Source organism: Sus scrofa, chromosome 12 (genome assembly GCF_054392235.1).
Source record: "Sus scrofa isolate SSC_HxYL_T2T_F1_AM1 chromosome 12, Sscrofa_HxYL_maternal_Yorkshire_Landrace_v2.0, whole genome shotgun sequence".
NCBI lineage: Eukaryota > Metazoa > Chordata > Mammalia > Artiodactyla > Suidae > Sus > Sus scrofa.
This window is the reverse complement of record NC_139394.1, coordinates 26,028,201-26,049,978: the sequence shown is the minus strand read 5'-3', so window position 1 is coordinate 26,049,978 and position 21,778 is coordinate 26,028,201. Positions and strand designations below refer to the sequence as shown.

At 56.2% G+C, this 21,778-nt stretch overlaps 1 protein-coding gene and 1 long non-coding RNA gene across 2 annotated transcripts; one reads left to right on the top strand and one right to left on the bottom strand.

The window, feature by feature from the left end:
* Positions 1–809: 809 nt before the first annotated feature.
* NXPH3 (neurexophilin 3) lies at positions 810–5,845 on the bottom strand. The gene is made up of 2 exons (XM_003483007.5): positions 5,238–5,845; positions 810–2,593 (listed from the first exon to the last, which is right to left on the bottom strand). Exons 1-2 carry the CDS (start codon positions 5,289–5,291, stop codon positions 1,889–1,891), a joined length of 759 nt encoding a protein of 252 aa, XP_003483055.1. The 5' UTR covers positions 5,292–5,845; the 3' UTR covers positions 810–1,888.
* LOC146398153 (uncharacterized) lies at positions 5,774–18,343 on the top strand. The gene is made up of 4 exons (XR_014820417.1): positions 5,774–5,868; positions 13,120–13,654; positions 14,373–16,233; positions 18,102–18,343. It is a non-coding gene; the product is annotated as an uncharacterized LOC146398153 (long non-coding RNA).
* Positions 18,344–21,778: the final 3,435 nt, after the last annotated feature.

Below are 21,778 nucleotides of genomic sequence, written 5' to 3'. Positions count from 1 at the left end.
GGGCTGTAGCAGCAGGATGGCTGTGTCCAAGCCCCTTCTGTCCCCACTGCCCCCTGGCCTGTCCCCCCACCCCCACCCCAGTGTGTCATCAAACTGGAAACCCAGTTACCCCCGAGTCTCTGAAGGGACCCTCCCAGGAGACCTCCTTGGGAGAAGTGGCTGAAAATCACACTGGGAGAGAGCATCAGGGGTGTTCCCTCGTCCTAGAAAGTCAGCGCCAGAAAGGAATTCAGAGGACATGTGACGTCCTGGGCTGGGACCATTGGCATCTACCCAGGCACCTGTTAAAGGCAAATTCTTTGGCCCCGCCCCAGATCTATATTCTGCGGTGAGCCCCAGAAATCGGTGTTTTAACCACCCTCTTGGCGATTCAGAGGCCTGCTCATCTTTGAGAACCTCTGCATTGAATCCACTCTGGGGCCAGGCAAGCTCTTGATTTTATAGAGAAGAAAGGAAAAGAGAACCAGGGAGGACAATGGACTTGGCCAAGGTCACAGAGCAAAATCCTGCCAGAGCGGCAGGACCCCAGTGGGCCCACCCAGATGGTGATCCAGGAAGGCAGCAGGGAGCCCTGCTCTGTGGCCAATCCCGCCTCTGAGCGCTTCCTCCCCAGAGACTTCGTAGATGCCCCTCGCCCCTCAACCTGGAAACAGGGCAGAAAGGAAGGTCCTGCAGCATCAGCTTTGGCAGCTGTTGGAAACCGGCAGCTCCAGCCTCCAGGAAACATCCAGCTGCCATTTGAGAAACGCTGGCTGGACTGCGGGGCACCCGCATCCCCACCCCCCAGCCTCGGACAACTCAGAGTCCAGTGCCCTGGGAAAGCTTTATTCTCTGCTCCAAGAACAAAATTCTGCACACAGACATCGACGGTCAGGTGATTTCACAAAACCTCCCCCCTCCCCCCTACAGACAGACACGACGGGGCAGGTCCAGCACGCCCTCCACAGCCCGGCCTCCCTGGGCCGAGCTGCTCCTGGTCCTTCTGGCCACGAGGGAGGCAGCATCTCTATCCTGGCCGGTGAAACCCCAGGCTCATGGGCAAGGCTGGCTATGGAAGGCGCCTTCGCTGGACCAGGACGCTCCCCTGGGGAGCGGGCAAGGGGTGGGGGTGGAGGAGGGGCACGTGGCTGAGGGTGGGCTTCCACCTGTGGCCTGGGTGCTGGGAGAACAACGATTGCCCTCGGGCTCAGCTTACGGGTGGGGGAAGGGGCGGGGTGTCAGCACGAGGGTGGGAGCGGGGAGCAATGGTAGGAGAAGGAATTTTGGAAAGGGGTGGCCTGGCTGGGGGCAGATGGTCCATTTGTCAAGACAGCAAAGACTCCCAGGGTCACCACTTCAGCCTTAAGCCGAGCTCCGTCCACAGTCCAGGATGAGGGCTCAGGGCTGCCCTCTGGATGCAGCCAGAGGATTCCCAGGGCTGGCGCCCCGGACGCCCCAGCTCAGCCATCCTGCAGGGGCCCCTTGGTATCCCCAGTGATGAAACAGCTCTCTCCTCGTTGCCTGTATTCTTTCTCAGGATGGCAGGGAGGGAGCCAAGGTTTTAGGCTCCTCTCGATGACGCTGCGGGTCTGTGTGCCTCAGGAGGGGCCTCCTGGACCCAGCAGGAGGTCAGCGAGGAAGCCCCAGGATGCTGCCCGGAGAATCCACTCCTCGGCCGGCGCTCCTGTGTCCTGGTCACTCCACAACCTCACTTTGGGGCCCGCACCTGCGCCCCGTTCCCCGCCGCCTGAGACTTGGCCCTGGCCCTGCTTGGCATCGCCTCCTCTCCGCCCCCGTGCTCCCTGCCTGCGGCCCCTTCCCCTCCCTGCCCAGCATCCAGACAGATGGCTTCCTGCGTGGGCAGGCCTGTCCTTCCAGCCCTGGCCCGGCCACTGTGGCCTGTCCAGGGTCACCCGGAGGGGTAGTAGGGAGTATCGCTGTGGTAGTTGTAATCCGGGCACACCTTCTGGACCAGCCTGTAGTCCGTGCTGTAGAAGGCGATGTAGACGCAGACGACTTTGAAGGGCTGCGAGCAGCTCCAGGTGGCCGAGCTCTGAGCGTGGTCTCGGGAGCAGGTCTTGGCCGGGTCATGGGTGCAGAGGGAGATCCGGCGGCCCCGTTCCACCTTCTCCCACTCCATCCGGCAGTTGAAGATTTTGGAGGCCTTGGCTTCAATGAAGATCTGCTGCTCCTGGTGGAACTCGACAGCTTTGCTGGGGGGCACGAGGCTGATGGAGATGTTGCCCTGGCCCGTGGCATTGTGTCGGAAGTGGACGCTGAAGGTCCCGTTGCCGTGGTCCACGATCTTCCCCGTGACCAGCAGGTTCAGGGCCACCGTCTTGATGTTGGAGTAGAAGTCGCCCCAGCCAAAGATTTTCTTCACCTTGGCTGACGGGGGGGCGCTGTGGTTCGGGCGACTGGGGGGCTGCCCGAGGACGCCCCATGCCTCCCCAGGTGGAGCCAGCAGCCCTAGGAGAGGAGAGTTGGCCACGGGGCGGGACTTTGGTGAGATGTGGCCTCGCTTGCGAGGCATCCGAGGCCGGGGCTGGCTCTCCCGGTCTTCGTGCTCAGTGTCCTCTGAGCCAGGGGGACCGTCATCCTGGCCGCAGATGACCTGTGGACGCAGTCGGGAGGAGAATGAGTGCCCTGGGTCCCCAGAAGACCCAGGAAGGCTGGCCCACCGCTCCCCACCACCAGCATCGTCTCTCTGCCCACCCTTCCGCTCTGACTGGGGGCAGAGGGGCCCCTTTGCCTTGCCCACTTCTGCTGGGGTTGGGCGTGCACTCTGGCCTGTGTCTCATCCATCTCATGTTCTTTTTGTGGGTTTTTGTTTTGGTCTTTTCTAGGGCCGCACCTGCGGCGTATGGAGGTTCCCAGGCTAGGGGTCCAATTGAAGCTGTAGCCGCCGGTCTATACCACAGTCACAGCAATGCAGGATCCGAGCCACATCTGTGACCTACACCACAGCTCACGGCAACACTGGATCCTTCACTCACTGAGCAAGGCCAGGGATCGAACCCGCAACCTCATGGTTCCTAGTCAGATTCATTAACCACTGAGCCACAACGGGAACTCCTCCATCTCATGTTCTGGCCTTCTGCTCACCCCTCCCTCCTCTCCCCACTGTCTTGCCTCTGGCCACTGTTCAAAATCTGGAAGGACAGTGGAGAAGACTCTCCAGGGGACCACGGCAGCAGAGGTACATGGTCTGTACTCCTGGTCCCCAGTCTGATGGGGGTGGCCCTGCTTCTGATCTTGGCAGAGCCTTCATCTGATGGCAGAAGCACATCCTTGTGCTGACAGAGCACCCCTGTCTGACAGGAGAGACAGAGTCCCTGCCTTTGTGAAATTCCCTGGCCGATGGGGAGAGGCTTAGTCTCTGGCCTCAGAGAGCCCCAAGTCAGACAGGGGAGCTCCATCCCTCTGCTGGGAGAGCCCTGAGTTTGGCAGGGGAGGTACAGTCCCTGCCTTTGGGGACTTCCCAGTCTGCTGGATGAGATACCATCCCTACCCTGGGAAAGTTTTACCCTCAGAGGCAAAGAGAATCAACAGATAATGGAAAAGAAAAAGGAACTCAGTGAAATTCTCCCTCAAATACAAATGCGGTTTAGGTTTTGGCAGGACGACGAGAGGGAGACGCGGGTGCGTTCCATACCCAAGAGGATGGCCAAATGCTCCTCTGGGGACCACTGATGATAACAGGCCAGAGCATTCTTTGTGCTAGGAGGCAGGAGTTCGTATTGTGCCCATTTCACAGATGGCGACATGAGGCTCACAGATACCATCATTCACGGCTACGTCGCACAGACTCAGCCCTCCCATCCCTCCGCACTCCCAGTCTCACAAACCAGATGGGTCCTCCTATGGGGGTTTTATCCGAGCCCCATCCCCACCTGGAATCTCGTGTAAAGCTCTGCAGAGCCTCCACTGGCCTCTGCGGCATCAGCCCCAGGGACAGGCAACATCTGGGGATGTTTCTTGGAGGAGCGGTGGGGAAGGCCAGCAGGACAGCCTGATGAGCTCAAACAGAGGACACAGCTCCAGAGGGCACCAGGGTTCCTGAGGACAGTCACCCGGTGTGGGTGTGCTCAGCTTTTGAAGCAAGGATTGGCCCTCTGTGTCTCGATACCAAGACCAGGGGCCCCAGCACACAGCTGAGCAGCATCTGGAATTGCTAGTGACCCTGGGGTGAGGACATAGGATGCCTACGGGCTGGGGTCTGGAGGGCTCCAAAGGGGGTTGGGGTCCTCTGGTCCCCTGTTCTGCTCTGGCCATGACCTCGGTTGTGTGCAGTGGCCCTGCCTGCCAGGATCCAAAGCCAGGGCAGAGAGACAGCAGGAGGAGAGACTCTGGGAGTTGGGCTCCCGGCGGCAGACCTCTGTGTACTTGGCCTCCTAGGGTCACAGCTGAAGGCTGGAGGATGGGGAGAAGGATTCGCCCACCCAGTGGCAAAGGGGATTATTGTTTTGAGAAGGGCAGACCCAGATGTGGGGCCGAGGCTTCTCCACGACAGGATTGCTAGGTAGCCGATTGGCGGGCGCTGGGTCGGAGGGGAGTTGAGCCCTGGGCTGGGGGGGCGGGGGTGGATTCCCCCCGTCCTGGGCCGCAGGGAAGGCGCGAGCGAGCGCACGGGGAGCCGGCTCCGGGCGCTCCGCTCAGCTACCGCGAGCGCCCGGGGCGGGAGCCGCCTGCCCAGGTCCTGTGGGGCTCGGGCTGCGCGCAGCCGGGAGCGGAGAGGAAAACAACAGGCGGGGAGGGAGGGAGGGAGGGAGCGGGAGGGAAGGCGGGAGCGAGGGACGCAGGGGCGGCCCCCCTCCTGGACAGGCTCGTGCGCTGGGGAACCCAGAGCCCGGGGTCCTCCGGGTCCCCCGAGGTCAGAGACGAGCCCACGCCCCCTGCCCTGGCAGGTCATCGGCTCCACAACCACCTCCCACTCCCCTTCCGCGGGGCCCCGGGCGCCGAAAGGGGTCGAGTAACCCTTGGCGACGGCTGCGGGCATTTTCCCTCGTGCCCGTCGCACCTCCTGCCACCAGCGGCCGAGTGGGTGGGCCAGCCCAGCACCCTCTCCCCGCCCCTATTAACCCTTTCTGTACAGTCTCCGGCCTCGGACCCGCCCTCTCCCCCAGCCTCCAGGCTACGCTTCCATCCCCGGGATGTGGGGGGGAAGGGAGAAAGTTTCCGGGCTCCGGAGCTTCCCGCGCTCTCCCCCAATTCTCCGGGCCCCCGCCCCTCCGCGCCGCTCCCCGCGGACCACTCACCAGATAGAGGCTGCCCTGCACTAGGAACACGAAGCAGCAGCGAGTCAGTTGCATCTTCGTCCTTTGCTCCCGTGCCCCTTTCTCTCCTCTTTTTCCTTTAGGGTCCCAGGCCCTTCTTCACCCCTGCTCTTTCAGGTGCGCCGTCCCATGCTCCAGTGCCCGGCCACTCGCGGCCCTCCGCGCTGCCAGCCGCCCAGGACCGACCCCGCCCCCTTCGGTCCAGCTGTGCAGCCGCAGCCCCCCCTCCCCTGGTCCAGCTGCGCGCGGCGTGGCCCCCTCGCGAGGCCCCAGATGTGCGCCCCGAGCGCCTCGAAGGGCCCCAGCTGCGCGGTGGCTCCGTCGCTCCCGATATGCCCCCTCGGTTCCAGTGGCGCGGCTCTCGCCCAGATGTGTGGGGGACCCGCGCGCGCGCTCGTCCCTGCGCTAATTCCCCAGACCAGACGGCCCCTCCCGCCCCGTCGCGGCGCGCCCCCTGGCGGAAGCCCCGGGCCGAGCCGAGCCCCGCCGCCGCTCGCCTCGCTGCGCCCCGCCAGACTGGAGCGCTCCCGGCGCCCAGGCGGCTCCGCTTCCTCGTCCCTCCCACCCGCGGCGGCGGCGGCGGCGGCGGCGGCGGCGGCGGCGGCGGCGGCAGGTACTGTGAGCCCAGCCGGTACCTCCGGAGTTAACTCCTCCCCTGCCGGCCCGCAGCCCCGGGACCTGGGAGGCCGGGGACAGACGCGGGGGCGGAGTAACGCTTGGCGAGGAAGGGAGAGGGTGGTGGCCCGGGGAAAGGCACCCTACTTTTTCCACCCCTCTGGCAAGGCGCCTGTCCCCGGGAGCGGGCATTTGGGGATCTGCTGCCAGGCCCCGAACCCCGAGAGACCTGGAATTTGGAAAGATCATTTTTTCCCAACCGTTACAAGAGCCAGAAAAGAACATTCTCCTATCCCCACAGCCCAAAGTCCAATTTTCTGCTTTTGTGCCAAGGGAAGTTCTTCTAGGTGTCTAGCCTGTAGTCCTTTTGGTATCATGTCAGTCCCTTTCCTCTTCTACTTTACTCAGAGGGGCTGAGATAACCCTCCGTGCCTGCCCCCTGCACCTCTCAGTCCAATCGCTGTGACAGGAAACTTTTGGCTGGAGCTCTGGGCTGAAAGGGCTGCGCCGGGTCAGGCTGGATTCTGAATCTGGGGTCAGGGGATAAACCTCCCCCCCGGCCCCAGAAGGCTGTACCAATGGCTGTACCTCCATTCTTTGCTACTGCCCTCCCTGGAATCCAGGGCATCACAGGTTGGGATGTGGGGCTTCTCTGCCCAGCTGAGTCTCTGTCTGTCTCTGGTCTCTGCAAGCCTCCAGGGCAAGAAGGAAGAAAAAAAGATCCTCATTTGAGATTTTCCAAGGAGGGGCTCATCCGCCATCACCTTACAGCTCTGTTTTCTGCCTGGGTTTGCAGGGCCCTTTTAGTCCTTAGAAAAACCAAAGGTCAGATCCTACCATCCCTTAGAAGCTGTGAGGGTGAGGAGGCACCCCAGCATTTGGAGTGGTTCCAGCCTGGGCTGGGCCCCGTGGGGCAGGGAGGGTGGGCACTCTGCCCTGGCCCTCGAGGCCCAGTTTGGTCTCTGGCTGCAGCCCCCAGCACGCACCCAGCCTCCTCCCCCACCATCTGCCAGGCGGGTGCGCGGGGAATGCAGATGAATCTTAATATCAGCCTGGGCCAAGTGCGATGAGGGAGACAGATTCTGCAGAACCCAGGCAGCGTCTCAGAGCCCCCTGCATTCCTCAGGCACCCTGGGTGGTACAGGATGCAGCAGCCCTTCCCCGGGGGTGGGGGTGGGAATGTGCTTGTCTAGTCAAAGACCCCCACCCCCCACCCCAAAGCCAGGGGAGGAAGGAACAGATAAATCCTTGTCTGGCCTCTGAGCCTCTGGTCCGGCTGGGAGGAGGAAGCTGTCGGCCTGAGCGTGGGCAGCTGGTTCCGGCTCTCAGCGAGGCAGAGGCGTAGCTGGGCCCACTCCCTGTCCATCTCCAGAAGGTCTTATCCCCAGGAGAGCGGTGTGACCCAGCAAAAAGAGCACAGGCTTTCGGGCCAGACAGTCCTGGATTCCACTCCAGGCCTGGCTGTGTGACCTTGGGCAGGTTGCTTTGGTTCTCTGATGCCAGTTTCCTGATCTGTAGTTGTAAGAATTAAAGGAGACAGAATGTGCAAACCGAGCACAGGCACAATGGCTGGCGGGCAGTCGTGGCGTACAATAAAGGGAAGCTCTGGCTTTTCCACTGCCCACACATTTGCTCTGGCTGCACCTCCTGCCAGGCTTGCCCTCCCTGCCCTCTCAGTCCTTCCTGCCTCTCACTTCCTTCAAATTTCCCGTCCTCATTCATCCATCAACCACGAGCCAAGCCTGTCCTCGGTGCCAGGCACCAGGCCAGGGGTTGGGACACAGAGATGAATGGGACACCCTTCCTGGCCTTGGGAATCTCACTGGCTAGCGCAGAACCAAGGCGCGAAAATCAATGATAACTCAGTGTAGTGAGTGCAATAACAGATCCCTCCCTAGATGCCAAGGATCATCGGAGCAGGGGCAGACAGGGGTGGCTTCCTGGAGGAGGTGATGCTGAAGTCACAAGAAATAAATGGTCAGAGGTCCAGGGGCTAGAACCGGAAGCAGTTTGCTGTTGCTGGAACTCAAAGGAGAGAGGAGGATGCTTGGAGCAGGAAGCTGGGACCACCTGATGGAAGGTCTTATGTGCAGGTCAAGGGGTTAGGACCTTAAAAATCCTTTGAAGAGTTTTAAGGAGGCTGGTGATTACAGTCAGATTTGTAGTGGGGGGCGGTGTTTGGTTTTTGTCTTTTTAGGGCTGCCTCTGTGGCCTATGGAAGTTCCCAGGCTAGGGATCGAATCGGAGCTACAGCTGCCAGCCTACAACACAGCCACAGCAATGAGGGGTCCGAGTGCAACCTACACCACAGGTCACAGCAACGTCAGATCCTTAACCCACTGAGCGAGGCCAGGGATTGAATCCGCATCCTCCTGGATCCTAGTTGGGTAGTTCGTTACCACTGAGCCAGATTTGCTGTTGATAAAGCTTTTGGAGAATTCACCAGAAAGAGGAAAGACTAGAGGGAGGGAACCAGTTAGGGGGAGACTGAAAACATCTTTAGGAGGCAGATCAGGGTTGAGTTATTGCTGACATGAGGGAGGAAGGGAGACAGGGAGTCATGTATGATACCCAAGTTTCTGGCTTGAACAGTAGGCAAGATGCTGGCTGAGGTGGGCACTATGGGGGCAGGGCAAGGGATGAAGGGGTCAACTTTGGTCATGTCAAATCTGGGGCTTGTGGAGTTCCCGTCGTGGCTCAGTGGTTAACAAATCTGACTAGGAACCATGAGGTTGCGGGTTCGATCCCTGGCCTTGCTCAGTGGGTTAGGGATCCAGCGTTGCCGTGACCTGTGGTGTAGGTTGCAGACGTGGCTCAGATCCCGCATTGCTGTGGCTCTGGTGTAGGCTGGCAGCTACAGCTCTGATTGGACCCCTAGCCTGGGAACCTCCATATGCTGTGGGAGCAGCCTAAGAAATGGCAAAAAGACAAAAAAAAAAAAAAAAAGTCTGGGGCTTGCTGTTGGCCAGCCGAGGGCAGGAGAAAGTCTAGCCTGGGGGACTGAAGGGATGGATGCGTGAGAGGAACAAGGGGCTTGGATGGAGGAGCCTGGGCACCCTGGCGTTTAAGGGGTGGGCAGAGGAAGAGCAGCCCCCAAAGGCTCCCAGGCAGGAACCGGCAGCCAGGGGCACGGAGGGCGTGTGGGCTGATCCCAGAAGCAACAAGAGCAGTGGGGCGCTCACACTGGGGTGCACCAAGCGAAGGTTATGGTACGAACGCAGATGCTAGGGGCCCACCCAAGGGTGGCAGCGGGGAGCCCAGGACCTTCCATGCATTTTTTGCCCATATCCCAGGAAATGCCCATTGAGGCAGCCCCTGGACTTCACTTTGATAGAATGGCGTGTGGGGAATATCAGGAAAGATGGAATTAGCAGCAGCTCAGAGGAGCAGAGCAGCCTGGCAAGAGAGAGACAAAAAAGACCACTGCGTTTGGCTCCTCCGGCAACTGTACCCAACCTGGGGCCTCCCAGCTGCTCCCAAAGAGGAAAGACAGCCCGCAGACTCAGTGAACTCTGGACACTGCTGTGCTGGAGGTAAGGAACCCCCAGTGTGTCAGGCAGGCAGGCTCACCTCTGGGGTCTCCCCAGCAACCCCCTCACCCCCCACGGCAGATGCTCCATGAAGGAGGGCAGATCTCAATGCACTAGTCCCGCCCCTGGGCCCTCAGCCTCCTTGCACCCACCTGCACCTGCCCACCTGCACCCTGGATGTGGATTGGCTGGGCATCTGCTTAGCATTTCTGATGCTTTTACCTGCTTCACTTGATCTCACCCTGGGAAGAAGCCTGTTTATACCCTCCCTCCTCCCTGCCTCCCCAGTGCCCCAGGAAAGAAAACAACACAGGGGTGCCTGATCGGTGCTTATTGAATGAATAGGAAATTGGGTTCCTGATGGTTTGAAAGCCAGAGAATGGATGCTTTTGAACCAGCTGGAGCAGAGGGATCCAGGGGAGAGGTGGGGGTAGAACATTACCGCTAATAATCTCTCACGTTTCCCCTGGACGTTTGCAAGGTGTGAGTGTCAGGAGAGAACCCTATGTCGAGGGGACCAGGGGAACCCAGGGGGGACCCCTAAGTCTAATGAGGTGGCGAAGGACGAATCCCAGAGAAATCAGTCTTGTGAAATGTGGATCAGCTCAGGTGGGGAGGGGAAAGAAAGAAGCTTCCAGGCAGAGAAAGCAGCTCATGCAAAGGCCAGAGATGAAAGCAAGCCTGGGAATGGGGTTTTGATGAGGATGAGATGAAAGACTCATTTGTTCCACAAATAGTTATCGGGTGTCTACTTTTATGTTGGGTCCTGGGCTGGGTGTGGGGGTACAGCTGTGAATGAGAGACGGCTGTCCTTAGTCAAGCAGACCAGTTGGGCTCTGGGACAGACACATGAAATAGCTAAGCATCCAAAAACAAGCTCTGAGATGCTGGCAGGTGGTATAAAGAAAGGAGACCACCAAGCTGGGGTGGGGGAGGAGCTAAAGAGGGGTGGGCGGTCCCATTTGACCTGGAAGTGGCCCCGGAAAGCTCTGTGAGATGTGACATTGGACACTGGACAGAAGGATGAGGAGGCCTTGGCCCACCATGGAGCTGGGGGGGGTAGCCTTCTAGGCAGAGGGAACAGCGCCTGCCAGGACTAGGAAGATTCTAGAAGCGTGAGCCAGAGAGATGGGAGGGGGCTGGATAGCCAGGGCTTTATGGGTCTAGTGAAAGAGTTTGGGCTTCCTCCTGTGTTAAGGTGTTTTTATTTTTTGTTTTTAAGGGTTTTTTTTTTTTTTAAATGCATGTATCTTTTGGGGGGAGGTTACAAACATTTTTAAAAAATGATTGGAGTTGGAGTTCCCCATGTGGCTCAGCAGGTTAAGAACCCGACTAGTATCCCTGAGGATGCAGGTTTGATCCCTGGCCTCACTCAGTGGGTTAAAGGATCTGGCATTGCCGTGAGCTGTGCTATAGGTCCCAGAGGTGGCTCAGATCTGGCATTGCTGTAGCTGTTGTGTAGGCCGGCAGCTGCATTTCTCATTCCAGCCCTAGCCTGGGAACTTCCAAATGCCAAAGGTATGGGCCTAAAATGACCGAAAAAAAAATTATTAGAGTATAGTTGATTTACAATGTGTCAATTACTGTAAGTTTAATTTTACAAGGTTTTTTTTTTTTTTTTTTTGTCTTTTCTAGGGCTGCTCCCTCAGCATATGGAGGTTCCCGGGCTAGGGGTCGAATCCGAGCTACAGCTGCCGGCCTACACCACAGCCACAGCAATGCTGGATCCAAGCTGCATCTGTGATCTACACCACAGCTCACAGCAACACTGGATCCCTGACCCACTGAGTGAGGCCAGGGATGGAGCCTGCGTCCTCATGGATTCTAGTTGGATTCATTTCCACTGTGCCACGACGAGAATTCCAAATTTACAAGTTTTAAAGAGGGGGCAGATTTGCACTCTTGAACGATCTCTAGAAAGATCCCTTAAGTAGATTTAAGAGGTGGACCTGGAGGCTTGGAGGTGATGATGGCCTGAATTAGGGCAGAACCCCTGGGGATGGGAAGGGAGGGATGACCTCAAAAGACCCTTTTTTTTTTTTTTTTTTTTTTTTTTTTGTCTTTTCTATGGCTGCTCCCTCGGCATATGGAGGTTCCCAGGCTAGGGGTCCAGTTGGAACTGTAGCTGCTGGCCTACACCAGAGCCACAGCAACTCGGGATCCGAGCCATGTCTGCAACCTACACCACAGCTCACGGCAACACCAGATCTTTAACCCACTGAGCAAGACCAGGGATCGAACCTGCAACCTCATGGTTCCTAGTCAGATTCGTTAACCACTGCACCACGATGGGAACTCTGTGAAAGACCTTTTAAGGGATGGAATGGAGAGAAGTTAGACTCTAGGACTGGGCTTGAGGAGTCAGGTGACCGCCAGCCTTCTGGAATGGCGGATAGAGGGCAGGTTTGCAGGAGGATGCTGCGCCCCGCCACGGACAGCAAAGGGCTGGGTGCCGAGTGGAGGTCCTAGTGGAGGGACCGGGCTGGGAGGTGTGTGAGCCTCCAGAGTTATCAGAGGCGAGAATGTGAGGAGCTCAAAAAGAACAGAGCACAGTGAGGGTGCAAAATGGGGTTGCCAGGGCCAGTCACACAGGGAGGAGCGACGGAAGAGAGGGGGTGAGGTCGGGTGGGGACATGCCAGCCAGGAAGCAGGTGGGAACCTCCTGGCTCCAGAGGCCGGAGGGGAGCTGCCCACTCACATCCCACATGGTGCCTGACTCCTGCCTTGGGCTTTGCGGGTCGTCTTTCTATGCCCCTGCCTCTCCTGCCAGGAGGCCCCTCCTTCTGGCTGTAAAGGCCCCCATGCCTGCTCTTGTTGAGCACAGAAGGGAAAGACGTGGGGTCCAGCAGCCTTGGATTAGGGTCTGGCTCTGAGATCTGCTGTGTGGGTGATCTTGGGCAAACCTCTTGTTTTGAGGGGGCCTCCGCTGCCCTGTCTGTAAAAGGGCCCTCCCCTGGGGCGAGGACTTGGTGCCTGGGAGGACATCTGGCTTTCTACTGGGCACGCAGCACACCTTGATCTTTTGTCTGCTTTGAGCTGGTGGAGAGTGTTTCCTGTACAGGGAAGCGCTGGAACAAAATGAGTCTGGCAGCTCTCCTTCCGCTACTCAGGATCTTCCGAGGTGAGAAGCAAGAGGGAGAAAACAGGCCCTGAACTGAACGGCTAGACTGCAGAGCACTTGGCAGGGACCTGGCACCAGGTCATCTGTCCTCCACCTGTCGCCTTGGGCTCAGGCCGCTGTGGTTAATGCCACGGCCCCCGCAGGCACCGGGCGGGCATGTGGTGTCTGAGGGGCGTGGGGTCGGTGCGCCGCCTGGTGGGCACTTGGGGCACTGCGGGCGCTTTGCCCCGCGAGGGTAGCTGGGCTGAACCCGCCAGCCGCGTTGTCCCCCCACCTCGCCACTCTCGCCCCCGCTCACCAGTGGCCAGAGCCCAGGCGCTTGATGAAGACCCCCCCCCCAGGACAACCAACAGCCTGTGCTGCTCAGAGGCGTTGTCGCGCGATTGGTCTTAGGAGCCAGATCGCTTGAGTCCCAATCCTGCCTTTTTTGCTATGTATTGGGCAAAAAAAAATGACTTTATCTCATCGTGCCCAGTTTCTTCATGGGGATAATAACAGGATCCACGTATAAGCTTGTTGGGAACAGCGTCCGGCACATAGTAAGTGCTCAATAAATGCTGTCGATTATATGCACATTCAGTTTCTCTTTCATCCCCAGATTTTCACGTTGCTGTCGGACCAGGAGCTTGCAGGAGGCAGTTCCGGAGTGCAGATGGCCTCAACTGGGAGAGGGAGAGGGATCCTGCCACGTGGGGCACGGAAACGAGCCTCGGGTTCTTTATTTCTGAAAGAGTCAAGGTGACATCTACAGAGAGTTCCCCTTCCTTCTCACAGAGAAGGTGTGTGTAGGCGCCAGGGGCCCTGTGTTCCCACGCTCACCTGCACCCTGGCGCTCGAGTTTGCCTCCACTCCCGGCCACAGCTGCCAAAATTCAAGGGTGCTCCCTCCTGTGGACCCCCATCGGACCCTGGGTCCGGAGCAGCCAGTGGCAACACCTCGGGAGGTCGAGGCTTCCATCCTACAGAGTCCCCCGCGTAGGGCTGGTCTGGCGCGTCAGCTCTTCACCTGCTGACTGTCGCCAGAGGGTCAAGACGGCCTGGCAGCATCTTCCATTTCCAGGCCGGTGGTGACGCCTGGCGGTGGAGAGAAGAACAGCCGCGACTTCTGCTGCAGGAACTTCTATCAAGAAGCTCGTAGGCACACTGGGCACCACTGAGGGTGGTGGGGAGTTTGGGGGGCGGGGGTGGGAGGCAGAAACTTTCAGGGGGTCTGGGAGACTGAAGGGCTTCCCAGAGCAGCACTGACCTGGGCTTCTGTTAGGGAGATGGATTCAAGACCTTCCGATTCCAAATCTGATCAGAAAGGGTCTGGGGGGTGGGGGTGGGGTGAAAATGAGGAGCACTGAGGGAGAGGTGGGGGTGGGGTGAAAATGAGGAGCACTGAGGGAGAGGTAGGGTTGGGGTGGCCCCATGAGACACCAGAGAGTTCAGGAGGAAAGGTTCCCTAATGTACTCCCTGCAGCCCAGCTCATTTGGGGTCATTATTCCCCTTTGGGGCCCCAGACACCCCTCCCTGCTAAGATTTCAATATAAGGCAGGGCATGGGAGGGGGGCAATGAGCCTGGGAAGGGCCACAGTCTGAAAGAGACCTCAGTGGAGGCAACTCCGAGAAAGTGTCAGCTGTGGCCATGAAGAGGCAGCAGGAAGGAAGCCACTAGAGATGCTTTTCTGACCCCCGTTCTGCCCTAAACCACCGTGGCTGCCCCCACCTGCCTCGCGCAGACTCAGTAGCCCCTGCTTCCGAGCCTTGCCTGCTGGTGGGGGTGGAAGGGGTGGCCAGAGCCTGACATCAGCCTAAAGTCATAACCTACTCATTCTTTTTTTTTTTTTTTTTTTTTTTTTGTCTTTATAGGGCTGCACTCTTGGCATATGGAGGTTCCCAGGCTAGGGGTCTAATCAGAGCTATAGCTTCCAGCCTATGCCAGAGCCACAGCAATGCCAGATCCCAGCTGCGTCTTCGACCTACACCACAGCTCAGGGCAGAGCTGGATCCTTAACTCACTGAGTGAGGCCAGGGATCGAACCCGCAACCTCGTGGTTCCTGGTTGGATTCGTTTCCGCTGCACTACGATGAGAACTCCCAACCTACTCACTCTTGAATGCCAGACCCAAAGCCAGCCAACTCTGGACCTGGGATGCCACAGACTCTGCCAGCTCTAAGTATACAAAATCACGCTCCTCCTAGCCTGACCCACAGACTGGTGGCCTCCTGTGATCCCCCCACCTTGGGGGGCCCCTGCCATCCACCTCATTAGAATCTCGGTGCCAGCCTTGCCTCCAGCCTCTCTTCCCAATGTCCAGCTGCATCTCCTCCAACCCACTGCAGTCTTCAGGTCCCATCATTGCTCCCTGGGACCACTGCCACCTGGACTGGTCTCTCCCTGCCATTCCCTACTCACCCTACAGCCAGAAGGTGATGGATTTCCAAGATGCAAACAAGAGGGTGTCTCTCTCCTGTTTCAAATCCGTGGAAGGGGCCCCACAGCCCCAAACTAGCCAAGACATATTGGGAACACTCACTAAATGGCACCCCAATCCTCGCATTTAATCACACAACCTAATGAGGCAGCTTCTGTAATTGCCACAGTTTGCAAATGAGAAAACTGAGACTGCAGGAGATAAGGGACTTCTCCAAGGATCCACAGCTAATACTCTTCAGAGCTGGGCATGAAGTGAGGTATTTGTGGTGTTGGCTAGGAGATTCAGTATAAACAATTTTTTTTCCCCTTTTCGGGCCACACCCACGGCATATGGAGGTTCCCAGACTAGGGGTCGAATTGGAGCCGAGATGCCAACCTACACCACAGCCACAGCAACATGGGATCCGAGCTGCGTCTGCGACCTACACCACAGCTCATGGCAATGCCGGATCCCCAACCCACTGAGAGAGGCCAGGGATCGAACCTGCAACCTCATGGATTCTAGTGGGGTTCATTTCCGCTGCGCCACAACGAGAACTCCACATGTAGTCTTTTTAGTCTTTTCTTGGCTGTGACTTTTCCTCGGACTATTCTTATTTTATTTCGGGGGCTGTGCCTGCAGCATGCAGGAGTTCCCAGGCCAGAAATCAAACCTGAGCCATAGAGTGACAATGCTTAGTCCTTAACTTCTAGGCCACCAGAGAACTCCAGACTGTTTCTATCATTTGTTTGTTTGGGGTTTTTTTGGCTGTGCCTGTGGAATATGGAAGTTTCTGGGCAGGACAACACAGGATCCTTAACCCGCTGTGCCACAAAAGAATGCCCAGACTGTTCTTTTTTTTCCTTTTTTTTTTTTTTTTTTGTCTTTTTGCCATTTCTTGGGCCGCTCCCCGCGGCATAAGGAGGTTCCCAGGCTAGGGGTCTAATCAGAGCTGTAGCCTCTGGCCTACACCACAGCCACAGCAACACGGGATCCGAGCCGCATCTGCAACCTACACCACAGATCACGGCAACGCCGGATCCCCAACCCACTGAGCAAGGCCAGGGATCGAACCTGCAACCTCATGGTTCCTAGTCAGATTCGTTAACCACTGAGCCACAATGGGAACTCCCCAGACTGTTCTTATTTTTGATGACTTGACAGTTTGAGGAGTACCGGTCAGGTTTTTTGTAGAATACACCCCTCCACTGGAATTCGTCTGATCTTTTTCTCCTAGACTGGGGCTGTGTGTTTTGGGGGAGAGGAGGATGATCACGGGTGTGGAGTGCCTTTCTCTTCACATCATGTGAAAGGTACGTGTGTAACAGGGAAGAACAAATCCGACTCCATATTAGATCTGTTTCCTTTACTGACTTGTCTTCTACTGCTTTGGCTCCAAGTTAATCACTTAACAGCTCTTGCCTAGAGCTTAAAGTACACATAATGGCCCATTTCTGGGAACTCCCAGCTTCCCATGCTTGAAGTTTTTGCTGTTTTTTTTTTTTTCAGGGCCACACCCATGGCATATGGAAGTTCCCAGGTTAGGGGGTCAAATCAGCAGTAGCTGCCGGCTTACACCACAGCTCATGGCAATGCCCCATCCTTAACTCCCTGAGTGAAGCCAAGGATCAAACCCACATCCTCATGGATACTAGCTGGGCTCGTTACTGCTGAGCCACAACAGGAACTTCCATCCCATGCCTGAGCCTTAAGCTAAAACACCTTTGTTCATGGGAAGCCCCACCTGTGAATGGCTGCAGGAAAGAAAAATTGAACACATCCTCTCAGAGTCTGGGCTGGAACCAGGAAAAATTTGCAGCAACTTATAATCTTCTTTTTTTTTTTTTTTTTAAGTTACCACCTCAACTCCTCCTCTTTGTTCTATAAAAGAAACAAGCAGCCAAGGGGAGTTCCCATCATGGCTCAGTGGTTAACGAATCTGACTAGAAACCATGAGGTTGCAGGTTCGATCCCTGACCTTGCTCAGTGGGTTAAGGATCTGGTGTTGCCCTGAGCTGTGGTGTAGGTCGCAGACATGGCTCGGATCCTGTGCTGCTGTGGCTGTGGTGTAGGCCGGCGGCTACAGCTCCGATTGGACCCCTAGCCTGGGAACCTCCATATGCCACGGGAGTGGCCCAAGAAATGTCAAAAAGCCAAAGGAAAAAAAAAAAAAGAAAAGAAAAGAAAAAAAAGAAACTAGCATCAAACTTGGGCAAGATGGTTCTTTGGGACAGTAGTCCACCATCTGCTCAGTCTGCGGGCTCTCTGAATAAAGTTGGTTCATGGCCTGTTGTGCAGTGAGCACTATGAGGCAATTTGGACTTGGTAACAGATACTGTCACCATGACTTATGACAGTTGAGGTGAACTTTGATCATCTGGCTGCAATCGTGTGTATCAGACCTTTTCCCTGTGAAATTACCCCGCACTCCCGAGCCTGCCTCTTTCCTTCCTTCCGCTTTGGGAGGAAGTTGTCCTGTGCAGCCCACGGTTAAGGAGGGGAGGATTACATGCCCCTCTTCAAACCCCTCTTCATCTACCTCGAGTTCTGCACTGGAGATCTCGCTCTTCTTTCTCCATTTACTAATTTATTCAGTTGTTTATTTATATCAGTATGGACTCATTGTTATTCATTTTATACTTTCAGGTGTTTCTTTTTTCTTTTTTTTTTTTTTTTTTTGGCTCTTTAGGCCCAAACCTGAAGCACATGGAAGTTCCCAGGCTAGGGGTCGAATCAGAGCTGCAGCTGCAGGCCTACACCCCAGCCATAGCAACGTGGGATCTGAGCCACATCGGCGACCCACACCACAGCTCACTGCAGCGCTGGATCCTGAACCTACTGCGCAAGGCCAGGGATCGAACCTGTGTCCTTATGGATACTAGTCAGATTCGTTACTGCTGAGCCATAACAGGAACTCCCTATACTTTGAGTTTTGATCCAATACTATTTTATTAGGATTGCTATGTTCCTCAAATTGCTATGATGTATTTTTCACCCTTTGGATGGAAAAATTAAAAGACTGATTAACAATAAGGGCTGTGGGAGCTGCTGGGTGCTGCTGCTCCTTTGTAACTGGAGCTGCATTTTCTGACCTGGAAGCAGCAGAAAGAATAAGAACAAGGGGGCATTTAATGTACGTAGTCTAAGCCCATTGTGTGTGCATGTGTGTGCTTTCTTCTAGGGCCTGGCTAAGGGTCTAGTTGGAGCTGTAGCTGCCAGCCTACACCACAGCCACAGCAGTGCAGGATCCGAGCTACATCTGCAACCTACACCACATCTCACGGCAACGCCGGATCCTTAACCCACTGAGCGAGGCCAGGGATCGAACCTGCAACCTCATGGTTCATGGTCGGGTTCATGAACCAGTGAGCCATGACAGGAACTCCTAAGCCCATTTTTAATAAAAAGAAGGAATATCTAAAAGAAGTTCTCCCTCTCTCTCTCCCTCTGTCTCCCAGCAACCATACTGGACCACCCTCAATCCATTTTCCCAAGGGGTCCTTGTGCACCCCCTTCCTAAGCTCAGTGGCTTTATGGTGCCCTCAGAGTAACATGCAAACACTCAAAGAGTGGCCTACAGTGCCCTCTATCGGGCCTCCGCTCAAATTTCCCTCCTCGGAGAGCCCTTCTCTGGTGATTCCACCCAAAGCAGCCTGGCCCCTGCCCCAGAACCCATCCCTCCCAGCCCATCCCTCCCCCAACCCCCCCAAAGAGAATTCATCACTACCTGAAATATCCTACTTACTCTCTACTGCCTCCCCTCTCCTCATTAGAATGTAAGCCTCGGTTGCTGGGGCTGTGGTGTAGGCCGGTAGCTACAGCTCCGATTGGACCCCTAGCCTGGGAACTTCCATAAGCCATGGGTGTGGCCCTAAAAAGACAAAAATAATAAAATAAAATAATATAAAATAAATAGAATGTAAGCCCCATGAGGGCAGAGAGCCCTGTGGCTGTTGTCTTATTGTCCCCAGTAGCCCAGGCTTGGCACAGGGTCCAGCGCGTGGTAGATTTCCATTCCTCCTACCTGCAGAGTGAGCATCCTTAGAGAAATAAGGAAAGACAGCCCTCCTTCCCCCGCGTTAGTGATCTCAGGGCTGTGGGGCTGGAAAGGGAGAGCGGAGACGATCCATTTTTCCTTCAGATCCCTCTGGTTTGTTTAGCCGCTACAAAGAACATGTAGTACTGTGGTGTGTAATTAAAACGAAAATCCAATAAAGTTAATAAAAAAAAAAGAAAAGAAAGAAATTAAAGTTTTCATTTCCCGGGGGGGAAAAAAAATAAGAAAAAAGCACGCGGCTTTATGTGGGAAGCTGTTTGGTTGTCTGTCCGGGAGCAAAGGTAGTCTCCGGAGATGGGGGTTGGGGGTGCTGAAGAGGCTGGAGGACCAAGATGGCAGAGGAGGGCACTGGCAGCGAGACAGGGAGGCTCTAGAATGGTTATAGGAAGGGTCTGGGTAGAAGGGGTGAGAGGCAGTGATGGGACTGGGAGACCTTTCTGGAGTCACCTGGAGGTAGGTTGGTTTGAGGTGGCTGGTGGGACGCGTGGCGGGTGGGGTTGACCAGGGAATCCAGGGCCAGCCCAGGGTACCACCCCTGGCACTTAGCCCACCCCATAATCCAGTCCCTGGCCCCGGCCCCTCTTGGGGCCCATCATCTCCCCTCTCTTGGCTTCGGTTTTCCCAGCAGCAAAAGAGTGATTGACACAGGAGTCGCCAAGGTTCTCCCAGCTCGGCTGTCCACTTCAATGAGCGCTGACTCTTGGGTCCCTAGGAAACTGGCGCTGGATCAGAGTTTGGCCGGCAGCCCCCTCCCTGCTCCCCTGTCAAGGCCGAGCTCTGGGAGGGCGGCTTCCGCCTCTGGCCAGCAGAGGGCGCTGCGACGCCGCCGCTGCGGGCCGGGCTCAGCGCGGTCCAGAGTCGCCTGCTAAAGCTGAAGTCCTGAGTTTGCCTCACCAGCCACTGCCCACACAGCCACTGGATCTTTCGTTGTTCAGCCCTGGTCACACTAGTGTCTACAGCACTCTGATGTCCAGGTCTCTGAGCCTAGGCCGAAGAGGGTGGCTAGATTTGGAGCTTGAAGGTGTTCAAGAAATCATTGCTTCCACGCCCCTGCCTCTCATCTCTGCCTCTGCTCTCTCTCCCTGTAAGCCGCCCCCAACACAGAGCTGGTGGGGCCCCAGCTTCGATGTCCCTCCTGGGATTCTGGCCATCTCTTTGCAGCTAACTGGACGCACGGATGGAACCTCCAAAGACACTGGCTGCTTGTTGGCCAAGCCCTCTCCTGGGCCGGGGAAAGGGGAACCGCTGATTCTGGGAGCTGGGCTGTGTGACTTGGAGGAATCCAGCTGTCACAAGGGAACCCCATATGTCCCTGCTTCCCTGGACCTCTGCTGTCCCCAGGGCTTTCCCAGCAGGACGGGGGGGCCCCAGTTAGACCGTTGCATCAGAGTATGTAGTGGACCACGGTGTGAGTGAGGCCTGGCATGCAGGGCTCCAGGGAAACACATTCTGGGGCACGCTTTCCAAGACCAGCATCCTGGCACTCACTGTATGACAGCGTCTCTCCAGCCAGGGGTTCTGGGCTGGGATGCTGAATGGATATGGGGGGAGGGGCTGAGGGAGGAGCATCCTGGGCCCGTGTGGACAAAAGTTTCCCTCCAGGCGGTCACCCTGTCTCCCCATCCCCACATGGACTCATGATGGTACCTATGCATGAACCTCAGCTGGCTGTGGGGATCGGGCCAAGGGGCTGCTCTTGTTCAGGGTGCCCCACGCTGCCATCAGTTGCTGAAGTCTAGATGGAACATAGGCCTATGTGCTATAGGAACACAGTAAGGGGTGTGGGCATGTGCAAATAAGCTTATCAGGAAGTCCTGGGCTGGACATTTGATCTGTCTGCCCAGAACTGTCACATCCTGACCTGTGGTTGAGACTCTGTCCAGTGCAAATGCAAATCTGGATTCTGATACTTTGCTCACTGTGTGACCTTGGCAAGGAAGCCCCTAAAGATTCTGAGCCTCTCTTTTCCCAGCTGTAAATTGGGATAAGAATGTCTCCAACGGAGTTCCCGTGGTGGCTCAGTGGTTAACGAATCCAACTAGGAACCATGAGGTCACGGGTTCGATCCCTGGCCTCACTCAGTGGGTTAAGGATCCGGTGTTGCCGTGAGCTGTGGTGTAGGTCGCAGACATGGCTCGAATTCCAAGTTGCTGTGGCTGTGGTATAGGCTGGCAGCTACAGCTCCGATTCGACCCCTAACCTGGGAACTTCCATATGCCACGGGAGCAGCCCTAGAAAAGGCAAAAAGACCAAAAAAAAAAAAAAAAGAATGCCTCCAACAACACAAGGTTGTTGTGGGAATTAAATGATAAAAGTACATAGTAATAACTGTAGGGGCAAACACTGAGAAGTGCCAGGAAATTCTGTTAAGCGTATTCCATGAGTTAATTCGTTTAATCCTCACTGTAAGCAAATGCCAGCTGACCTAATATTATCCCCATTTTGTAGATAGAGACATAACCCTTGCTGAAAAGGAACTTCTAGTCCAGTGGAGAGACAGAGAAGTGAGCAAAAACCTTTTGAGCCAAACTAGTCTGTACCATTTGATGAAATGAGAATTCAGGCCATAAATGTTCAAGCTCTAATTGGGTCCTTGTAACCCCTCCCCCGCATGGGCCCATTTTACAGACAAGGAAACGGAGGCCCCCAGTGGCTGAAACCCAAAGGCACACAGCAGAAAAGATGGACGCAGCATTGTCTGATTCTGCCGCCTATTCTTTCCCTCTGAAAATAAATACAACATATAATTTAAACCCAAATGCTCACCTTGTAATTGTAGTTTTTGGAAAAGTCCCTTGCCC

What these genes read in the sequence shown, in the direction of transcription:
- NXPH3 (XM_003483007.5), bottom strand. Translation starts at nt 5,291, where the DNA reads ATGCAACTGACTCGCTGCTGCTTCGTGTTCCTAGTGCAGGGCAGCCTC. An exon ending in TGCAGGGCAGCCTCTATCTG is followed by an intron (nt 2,594 to 5,237) that starts GTGAGTGGTCCG and finishes CTGCGTCCACAG; the next exon opens with GTCATCTGCGGCCAGGATGA.